Genomic DNA, 11,501 nt, shown 5'->3' with positions numbered 1-11,501 from the left:
TATATATATAATAATTTTCCAGAATAAATCGATATATCGAATTTGAAGTCTCTGTCTCTTTTGAATATGAAAATTTAAAAGTTAAAAACCTTATAATATATATATATATATATATACACACCTACGGGCACACGCACACATACATATACAGATACCTATGTATGTATAGAGTCGTATGCCCGTGAATCTATGGGTGAATGTGACTGCGATCACTTGTATGTCATTCCAAAAAGTGTATGAAGGTGTATAATGTTGATTTATAGATATGAAACAACTCTCATTGGCTTTGCGTACAAATATAACTTCACTTGCATTATATACCAATTAAATATTGAGGCACATGCATGAGATATACGCAATTATTACCGCCTCAAATCGTAATGCATCAGAGAAATGATCGTCTAATTGTAATTGGTCAAATTTCATATTTACAACATATTTGAAATTTATTCTTTAAAAATAACAATAATTACAAAACAACAACAAAGCCTTCATATTCTTGCATACTACGTCATAAATAGTCAATATATATATATATATGTGTGTTTCAGAATGCGCAAATTTTCGTTACCTGATATATACAATTTTACACGCCACGTTTATATATGTGAGGCCATTATATGATCTGACTTTCGAATTAACACGATTAGTCACAATGAAATGTTTTATTGTTATCTCTGCTTTCATTGTTGGTAAGTATTTCTGTGAACAACGCATGTTTATGTTCACAAGCCTTTTGTGTTTCGTATGAATAGATGTTTTAGCGTGCGTTTTTTCCCCTACATTTATCTTAATTCTTCTCTATGTTTACACCTCTCAATTCTCTCTCTCCCTTTCTCTCCATCTCTCCATCTCTCTCTCTCTCTCTCTCTCTCTCTCTCTCTCTCTCTCTCTCTCTCTCTCTCTCTCTCTCTCTCTCTCTCTCTGTTTCTCCTTTACTCCCCAATGATCTATAGCTTAATGTAACTCCCCATATCAGTAAGATGATCACGGTTTTAACGTCTTTGATGATAAAACTATTTGATGAAAAGATGAAAAATGAACGGAAATAAAACTATTATAACCAGGAAGTTTATAATCATTGATTTACGTATACCGACAAGCTACTGTCTGACAGTTACATTTGGAATACCTTTTATCATAGGTATGGTCGACCAGATCGTTTCTAGCACAAAACTATGTAACAATAAAATGTCCACTCATTTGTTTCTCTTTGAAGTTCTTTCGTTTTCTAGATTACTCCCAGCCTACTTCTCATCTGCGATTGTCTCTGGCACGGCCTTTCTCTATCTATATTCTTTCTCTAATTTTATTTACTCTTACATTCGCTACCTCTCTCTGTCTCTCTCGTTCTAAGTTCTACATTTACCACCCTGTCCCTCGTTCTAGGTTTCTGTTCACCAGATTCTAAAGGTCTCAGATGTATGTCATCAGTCGTTATCTAATCATTACAAGAGAACTTGAAAGAGTGAAGCAAATAAATTTCTCTGTCTCTGTCTGTCTGTCTCTCTCTCTCTCTCTCTCTCTCTCTCTCTCTCTACATATGTGTGTGTGTGTGTGTATGTTTGTGTGCGTGTACTGTGTGTATGCGTGTCTGTGTGTGTGTTTCTATTTTTATCACAGTGTTTACTGATGGTTAGAGCTTTCTCTCTCTCTATATATATTCACCAACTCCAATATAAGCGTAGTCTGTATTACAAGGTTTTCAGCAGCAGAGCAGTTCTCTTCACCTGTTACAAGATATACGTAGACATAATCAAGCTGATCTCATCTGCAGGGAAGATAATAGCCGTATATTTTTGGGATGCAATAGGTGTTGTGTTTATTGACATCAACGGAAATACAATGTCAACCTGCTGAAGAAGTTACTAAAACACTATCAAAATCAATTGCCAAGAAAACTGACGAAAGATGTCTTCTTTCATGAGGATAATGCTCTAACACAAAAGTCCTTGATTTCCATGGTTGATGTCCGTAACTGATTTTGAAATTGTTGATCATCTAACCTATTCTTCTGATTTGGCTCCATTTGACGATCATTTGTTCCCCAACATGGAAAACTATCCTTGACTGGGAACGAGCATCGCAGTCACATCTGCCGTTGATGAAGTTTTTCACAACAGGATATAATCTTCTTCACCAATACGATCCGAACGCTGCAAGACCTCTAGAAGAAGTGTATGGACTGCAAGGTTGACTATATTGCGAAAAAAATATCTTATTTAGTCGCATTCCATGAAAATATCTTGAGCAGCCTATGAAATTTTTAGCCCACCCTCCTGTAGCAAAAACTCTAAATACATCGTGTCTTAAGTACTTATTAAATTCCTTCCTACTTCTTATTGCTTATACGGAAATTTTTATTTGCAAAGTAATATTCATCATTTACATATTGTGTCTCATTAACAATGGACAATTAGGTACGTTTAAAATGTTTTAAATTTAGGTAATATACGGAAAATTATTTCAGTAGTGTATCACTATTGAATAACTCAAAAAGAAAATGTGAAATTTGTAGGTGTTACAACGCTACACATTTGTTTTGATAAAGCCAGCGTCCGGTGCCCACATGCCATTAAAATGTATCCTCTACGTGCACCAGACATGTACTTCTGCAGGTATATATATACCCTTCTTATAGCTTTTAATACTGTTACTGCATCTAACATATATTTGATCTTTTTATAAGTATCTATATACTACTAAAACTCTGATTTCTTGCTTCTTATCGTGCGTGCTTCCGCGCTTGCGTGCTTCCGCGCTTGCGTGCTTCCGCGCTTGCGTGCTTCCGCGCTTGCGTGCTTCCGCGCTTGCGTGCTTCCGCGCTTGCGTGCTTCCGCTCTTGCGTGCTTGCATGCTTCTCTGTCATTCAATACAGCCAAAGCGGTGCATAATGGGAAAATACTCTGAAAGAAATGAACCCCTGAAATGTGAATACAAACGGAATAAAACAAGTTTGGCGTAAATCGGACCACGGATTCCTGAGGTACACGATTTCTTGGTGGTTGTGGGGTTACTTTAATAACTAACCCAAACGGTGCGTAATTTGAATATACTCCGAAAGAAACACAACTCTGAAATCCGAATATACAATACTGTGAAAATTAGAAAATTACTATTTGTAAATCTCACAACGAGAGATATTCAGCAACAGTACTTTGAAGTAAAGATTATTTGCCAACATAGCATGGCAGTCCTGGTTTAAGATGAATGTTGCTGTAATTTATCCCCGAGAGACATCGTCTCCAGCTGACTATACGTGGGAGATTAGGAGTGGTAGATTCCCTTGTTCGAAAATATAAGGACACAGATCGTGCCGTATAGCCAACTGGAGACGATGTCTCCTGAGGCTAAATTACAGCAACATTCGTCCTAAACCAGGGCTGCCATGTATGTTGGCAAATCATCTTTACTGTGAAAATTGTTTCCATTAATTTCATGTTTACGTCATATAAAAATTCCTTTTGCATTTTTGTAGAAGTCCGCACATATGCCATAAATAAATGCTATTACTGGAGTTAAAGTTTATCCCGGAAGTTCTGTTTCTATTAGATGCTGTAAATAATCAATAAAACATTAAACATGAACCTGTAAGCTAGATCTGTAATAACACTAACGAATTGAAATATTTAACTGAATGATCATAAAATTAACTTTTATTTCAATGTAATTTTAAAGTCAGTTTCATTGTTTTATAACTTGAACCGTTAGTGACCCAATGAGTTACGGGTAGTCTAATTAATAACAATACTGCATCGAAAACAATTCAGTGGTTAGCAGTCATTGAAGCCACTGTAGCCAAAGAAACAGAAATTGTTTGTTCTGCATCGTTGCAAGATGAGGTCATATTCTACCGATGTCATATCTGTTTTTACCTGTCTCTGGAAGATAAAAAACAGATCCTAAATCGACCACCCAACGATACACGTATCGCATTAATTTACCCAGTGTCCAAATAATTCTGTCATACATTTTACATAAACCTTTAGTATTTAAACCGGCCATGTCCGGGAAAAATATTCTACCTGTTTCATGATGAAAGCAAATAAAACTGGACTTTCCCAACTACATTACAATGTCATTCTAAAATGCCTTGTGCTTATTCATCGGTTCTTTTGTGAACGACAAGGTTACTAAAGACCTAAACAAGACCAGTTTTCAACAAGTGGTACACACACATATACACACACACACAAACACACAAATGCAGTATATTTGACAAAATAATCTGAGAACTAAAAGGTTGGTAAAATGTAAAATTTTTTTTTTTTTTTAAATTTCTAATATAGTAATGATTTCGTTTAGTTTCGCTTAACTAAGTCATTCTTTAAAATTATTACGGTCTTCATGTTAGATATTTACGAAAGCCCTAATTAGGAGACCCACCTGGACACCGGAATGATTTGACTCCGAAATATAAAATTCTTAAATAATGAAAAAATGCTGTTTTTGTAGAAAGATATTTTCCAATGTGCATTCTCTTTATTCTTATCCAGACGGATGCTTGCAAATTACAAATGTTTTGAAAAAATATCCGATGAATGCAGTATTCGTTTCAAAAATATCTATATGAGAGCGTGCCGTTGTAAGATATTTTAAATTATTTGAGGGTTTTAAAAAATGTATTTTTGATGATAAATATATTAACTTTTCATGTTTTATTCAAATCAGCATAACAATTTTCGTTGTGTATAGGGAGAGTCATTATGCTAATATTGTTAATACACGCACTGAAGAGATCCCCGCTCCCGCTGTTTTATGGTTCTTTATATTCTACTTTTGTATAAACCGATGTCCGTACCATTGGTTGATGACTATTTACGATTTCATACAAGTCAGTCTAGTTGATTTAAAGAGAAATATAAATTACATTGATTATAATTTTTTTAAAGGAAATTAATGCGTGTGTTAAGAATATTGATATAATGACCCTTCCTAGACACAACAAAATTGGTTTCCACTCACGAATTCGCATAATGAATCTTGAAAACCAGACACGAAAATGAAGACGACATTGTACTTTTAGCAAATATAAAAACCGTCTACAATTTTTTTAAAATCAAGAGTGACAGATTAGCAGAAAAATTGGTATTTGACGATCTTTTTACCTTTTAACTTCTAATTGTTGTAGTCATTAGATGGTTGCCCTGCTGGAGCTGCACTTTAATGAATTTTAGTCGAACGAATTGCTTCAAGTACTAATACATTTTTAAAGCCTGGTGCTTACTTCATCGGTGTCTTTTACCGAAAGACAAGGTCACAGTGACGTAAACAATACCGCTTGTCAAGAAGTGGCGGTGGATAACAGTGGCACAAACACACACACACACACACACACACACACACACACACACACACACACACACACACACACACACACACACACACACACACACACAAACACACACACACAAACAACATATACACACACATGCGTACATTGACTTATGCCGGACCTTTTATTTTCTATCTACCAAATCCACTCGCAAGGCTTGGTCGGTCCGAGGCTGTAGTAGAAGACGATAGACCAAGGTGCCACACAGTGGGAAAGAACTCTGGCTATGAGGTTGGGAAGCAAACTTCTTACCACACAGCCATTCCTGCCCCTATGTTCGTTAGTTCCTTTTTTCACATTTTGAATTTAAATTCCAAATCTCCAAGTGTTCAGTTTTTTTTTACTTCTATGCTCTCCGAGACAATAAAATAAAGTATCGTTGAATGGCTCACATCGATATAATTTGCGGTGCATCTCCTCTAAAAATTCTACCCTTGTTCCTATGCGAGAATCAGTAATTAATATTATCTAAATTAAATATCGGATTGGGTAATGAAGATTGTTTTCTTCTCTCTAGGTTTTTATATATTCTAAGTTTATATAAACCACAGTCCATATTTGTTGATTTATAGATAACTAAATACCATTTAATACAAGTCATTTTAGTTGATGTAAAAAAGAAAAAAGAAACCACATTGATACTCATATTATAAATGGAAACTAGTGGAATATACACTTCGAATGAAAGTTTATCTTGGACAGTTTATTATATGAAACTGTACATATTAAAGTAATATATGATCGAAATTTATTTTCACTATTTCAGGTATAGAAATGTCCATCAAATTCAAGACTGAACGAGAAATATATTTTGCATCCAGTAATACCATTTCACAAAATGTCTTACTGATACTTATTATATCGTTCTTGTTGTAATAGAAGAGAAACACATTTATTTATTTATAGCGCTAAATAGATTTACATTCTTCATTGGTCTCGATGTGACAGAGGCGTGAAGATCTCAATAAGGTAAGGAATATAATTCGAACAAATCTACATCACACTTATAGCGGTGTTGATATCTACATAATAATTCATTGGTATCTATAAAATATCATAAGCATATCACTGTAACAGGAATGAAATATCTACATGATAACAGAATAACAACATAACCTTGTCGCTATTGTTCGGTGCCTAAGTACTGACCTGCCTACGCTGAGCATACGTAAATATTCTTTTCTACTCTAAACACAAGCTTCGAAATTTTTGGGAAAGTGAACCAGTCGATTAGATCGACCGCACCACGCAGCTGTTACTTCGTTTATCGACCTCGAAAGGATGAAATGCAAAGTCGACCTCGGAGGCATTTTTTTGGTCTGAGCTCAAATTCCGACTCTGCCATTCATCCATTCCGGGTCGATAAATTAAGTACCGGTTGCATACTGGGGTCAATCTAATCGCCTGGCCCCTTCCCCCAAAGTTTCGCTTTTGTTTTTAGAGTAGAAAATAATATTACCGTTGTCATGTCAATACACACAACACTTCGGTAAGGAGAATTTTTTAAATTTAACATAAAATTTCCTTCAATATTTATTTTTAACATACGGATGCTTCTATTTCTTTTCTAGATCACATTTCAAACAATGAGACATACTTTCGGAAAACATACTGAAGTAAAAGTATATGTGGCTATATTTGCGTTTTCTTATCTTTTATTTGTTCCAGCTTGTAGACAGTCGCCATGCGACGCCACCGTCTTGAGGGATTTCGTCCAACATATCGATCCAATTAATTATTCTGTGGTATTTATGCTACGTTATGTGGATGAAAAGAAACCAACACAAGTTGCCGAGTAATTTGGGTAACATATACTAGAAGAATGGTATACATATATATGTGCGTGTGTGCATGTGTCTATGTGCGTATGAGTGTTTGTGTCTGTATATTTGTGTATTCTTGGGTTTGTATTCTTAGTAAATTCGCAACTAGTTTTGGTTTGCTTACATACATGTAACGGAAAGTTCGGCACAGTGGCCAATGTAAAATATAAAAGAATATAAAAAGAAATAACGGTTACTAGGATCCGTTTGTTCGACTTAACCTTTCGTAATGGCGTCAGCATTGTTGCATTTCAATGATTAAAAGAAACAAACATCACAAGAAACCTAGATGGACTTTAGAAACTTCCTTTTGATGTAAAATATATGTAAGCTTCTGGTTGAATGCGGTTTTACGGGACAGATAATAATAACAAATTATAGCCATAATAGTGGAAAATATTATGTATTTTCCTGCTCATGACATTCAAGGTAACATCATCATGCATGTAGTTTGATTACAAGATTTCACATTTCTTTCTTTTTTTCTTGTATAGCTAATACTATGCAACATGTTTTTTTGTCTTTTGGAAGCAGTTCTTATTTCCATTTTGCTTACTTCTAAAATTAATGAAAATGGCTAATATTTCCTCCAAATCTATTTTTTCTCTTTTCTTACATTCATTGAACTCCAAATTATCCCTCTCAATACATGGCTAGATGCTTCAACACTACTCCTGCTCAGTATCAAAGACCCACATACTGTCAGTCCTAAACGGACCTGCTCATGTGGTTAAGGTCAAGCGATGGACAGGCAAATCTGTAATATTGAGCAGTATATTTGCTTTAACGATATTTCTGCTTCAGCAACTCAAGCGCTGTATCTGTCTAAAATCTAATGGAAAATTGGTCAGTTTCAAACTTTTGATGCCCAAGTGACATAAGCAAAGTTTGAATGGAAGAGTAGTCATTTCCTTTGATTTCCAGATACATGCAAATAAGAAATAAAAATTACTGACCAAAAACAAAAGGCTTTAAAAGAATGTTACGCAGTGTAATGGCCACAAAGCTGTATATTAAGAAGTAAATGTGATAGTTTACTAGTTTCTTCGTCTGACATAACTCATTTAACCTATTCCTGTACACATTCCTCATGATGTTAATCGTCTGCCACCTAACTTTTATCGAATTAGACAGATTAAAGAGAATAGGGATGTAACATTTAAGGTACTATGCAAAAATTATTTCCTTCAAGTCCTCATCAAAATCTTATTATAGCATTCTGTAATACAGTTTGCACTGATCAACGAAAATTGATAAATACAGTAGTAAGGAAATGTTTTTTACCAATATATTGGATGGACGAATGCAACAATCAAGTAATTGTTAAGCACCGATATTTAGAGCAGCACGCACACGCACACACACACACACACACACACATATTCTCGCAGAGACACAGATACGCACAGACGCAAATAAACACGCAGATATATGAACTTACTTCAACAACTTGTTGTATCACATGAGCTACATTCAGAAGTTCCGTAGCAGGCGATAGAAGTGATTAAAATGCTTTTCCGTGCTACGACAAATCCGTCATCAGTGATGATCGTTCTTTTAAATGAATTGTTTCTTTGATGTGTGTTGTTGAATACGTTTCCGTTAAGGCTGAAGAATTTGGTTACGAATCATTTTGTGTATTGACTTGTTTTTCTTTCTTTCTTTCATTTTCGGTTAACTTTCGCGCCTCAATATTTCCATTATACATAGGTTTAGTATTACGCAAACATGACAAAGTTCATTTCCATCTACTTTTTACTTGGATGTAAATCTTATTATTACGTTAACGAATTTCATTGTTAACAATTGAATGGGAGAATGACAATCGGCGGTCTTTTTATACAATGAATTGGGTTACGTATTTCTTGCAATTATCCCTGTTTCAAAAGGTGTAATGTATTGATACAAATCGATAAATCAACTTCAAAAAAAAAAAAGAAAAAAAGAAAAGAGAACACTACCGTGTGTTTTTCAAGGGGAACATTTCGCGTTCGATTGTCAGATACTGTCATGGTACATATTTCGATGTTCTTGTAGAAAAATTCGGCTTTTTTTATAACAGATTTCACGTTTTAAGTCTGTAGAATGTGGTAAAGCCTTATGTGTTCATAAGAAAGTTTACCATTGATATCGATATTGACATCAGTACAGCAGAATAATTGTTTCCCGTAAGATAAAACTGTTTATTAAAATCCATCATGCTAGCTCTGTTTGAGAGCGGCAATATTAACGCGGTTATAAATTAAAGTAGATTATGAAGTGCCGTTAACAGCCATGATTATATCAAATGAAGTATTTTGCGATTCATACATTGTCTTCGCAGTTTTCGAAATTTCGCAATTTCTTTTTATCACTTTACGATCAGAATTTACGAAGAGAATCTTATGTGTACTTGATATGTATCTGTATCTCAGTTTTCTAATTGAGGTTTTGATTTAACAATATTAATTGTATTAGTGTAGAGTATTATTGCAATATAAACGTAGTGTTCGTTTATGCGAAAGTATAGCTGTTAGCTTCAAGCATTCAACCATTTCATTGTTAAACATTTATATTTCTGTTCTATATTTAAGAGATGAGGAATTATGTACGCGCATATGGCGTAGTAGTTAAGAGTGCGGGCTACTAAACCTAAGATTCCGAGTTCGATTCCAGGCAGTGACCTGAATAATAATAATAATAATAATAATAACAACAATAATAATAATAATAATAATAACAACATCGAAGAATAAATTAGGTATGAGAATGCAAGTTCGAAATTTCCCTAAGACATCTGACGAAGGTTGGATGTTATATCAGCCGAAACTGTGTGTTAATAACAAACAAGATGAGGACAAATGTAAATAATGTAAATAATGTCAAGATGTAAGTAATGTAAATAATTTATATTTCTGTCGTAATGTCTTGGAAATGTTCTTCATCTAAATTCAAATTATCAATAATTTCTGAATCTTGGGTGTTGAATAGGTATACAATATTTCCTTTAAATTAGTTTTAAATGAATTACTGCTAGAATCTGAAATTAAGACAATGTTACACGTTCTATATTGATTGGCTGCTTATCGCCTTTAGTTACTGCAGTTCTCCAAAAGTTAAAAAGGTATGAGAATCTCTCTTAAGAACTCGTTTTAGCATAAAATCTGTTTTTTTGTGGAACCATTTATCTATTTTAATAAACTTCGGTCTGTGAGATAGCTATTTAATTTTTTATCAATGTCTGTTTTTGCTTTGTTTCATGTACTCAGCAATATAGCCGCTTCTTGATACTATGTACACTATGTTAGATATTGGAGCTACATCTCCTTCGTTGAATTTTCAAAATTTGAGTTGATAAATATATTTTCGTTCTTGCATGTTGAGATATTTTATTAAAAACTCTTGGCATTGATGGAAGCGAAGCATTGAAAGAGTGATCAGACTCAAAATAGATTAACTTTAAGTAAGAAAAACAAACCACACAATTAATAAGCCGCTGATTAATGTTTATCTGCTTTTTTACATTCTTAACTATTTGTTACAAGCAATCTATTTTTTTCAAGTTCGGAAAATTAATAACGAATTATGTCGGGGGAAAACTGGTTAACACATAGCTTATAAATTTAAAAAAACAAAACTTTTGTCATGAAGTTAGACACAAATAAACAAACGGACACGCACGCCCCTATGTCTGTCTAACATCAAACCAATTTTTCCTACTATTAAATTTATATTTAATAATTATCTAAAACCTGTTTATATTTATCTGATAATATTGATAAACGAAACACTTCTGACTAACAATTTAATTAAGAACATAAATATTCTCTGCATGTAATTATACTTTATTACGCACACATGCACTCATGCATATATAACACCAATATAGTAATGTATATGTATATGTGTATACATACATGTGTCTGTTTCTAAGGGTGTTAAAAATCTCGGTGATGAACTTAATTAGTTCAATTATCGTTACTACGATCATGCAATTATCGATCGATATTCCATTTTATTTGCAGCAAACAATTGAACATAATTCGATTTCTGGAGAAGTTAGTTATTTATGAGGGTCTCTTCAGTCATTGAACGATGGACAGCATTAACATTTTCATATCTTCATATATTTTATCTCTTATTCGTCTCACTCATTGGCGTACGGCCTTGTTTGATCCTCTCCTTTAAATGTTTAGACGACAAAAATCCTCTTAACTTACCTCTGTTTTCAGCCTATTGTTGTCAGCCTAGTATTGTCTTCCTGGTCACTTTTACGTGAACAACACAGTTACAAAGCAGTAAAGAAAGCAACACCAGCTGTGAAACGATAGATGAGACAAATATACTTATATATATATATATAT

General features: G+C 34.0%; 1 protein-coding gene and 1 long non-coding RNA gene across 13 annotated transcripts in view; one reads left to right on the top strand and one right to left on the bottom strand.

Moving 5' to 3' along the window:
* Positions 1 to 518: 518 nt before the first annotated feature.
* Positions 519 to 6,970, top strand: LOC106870880 (uncharacterized). Of its 5 annotated transcripts, none has more exons than XR_008265881.1 (5): positions 522 to 692; positions 2,552 to 2,618; positions 4,497 to 4,585; positions 6,102 to 6,304; positions 6,907 to 6,970. XR_008265881.1 is itself a non-coding variant. In XM_052974282.1 (4 exons), the coding sequence occupies exons 1-4, from the start codon at positions 539 to 541 to the stop codon at positions 6,209 to 6,211; spliced, it is 453 nt and encodes a 150-aa protein (XP_052830242.1). In that variant the 5' UTR covers positions 522 to 538; the 3' UTR covers positions 6,212 to 6,323. The 5 variants fall into 5 exon arrangements, 1 of the variants encoding a protein (XP_052830242.1); XR_001409594.2 differs by having other exon boundaries at positions 523 to 692; positions 2,447 to 2,618; XR_008265880.1 differs by lacking the exon at positions 4,497 to 4,585 and having other exon boundaries at positions 519 to 692; positions 2,447 to 2,618.
* LOC128249792 (uncharacterized) overlaps positions 3,691 to 11,501 on the bottom strand; it is a 32,124-nt gene continuing 24,313 nt past the window's right edge. For 7 of the 8 annotated variants that reach the window (XR_008265890.1, XR_008265891.1, XR_008265893.1 and 4 more), the window contains 2 exons: positions 11,358 to 11,454; positions 4,847 to 9,821 (listed from right to left, as the gene is read on the bottom strand). This is a non-coding gene — a long non-coding RNA (uncharacterized LOC128249792). The other variant, XR_008265896.1, reaches the window with a different exon arrangement.

This window comes from Octopus bimaculoides, chromosome 18 (genome assembly GCF_001194135.2).
Source record: "Octopus bimaculoides isolate UCB-OBI-ISO-001 chromosome 18, ASM119413v2, whole genome shotgun sequence".
In the NCBI taxonomy this organism is placed as follows: Eukaryota; Metazoa; Mollusca; class Cephalopoda; order Octopoda; family Octopodidae; genus Octopus; species Octopus bimaculoides.
This window is presented reverse-complemented; position numbering and strand designations above follow the sequence as displayed.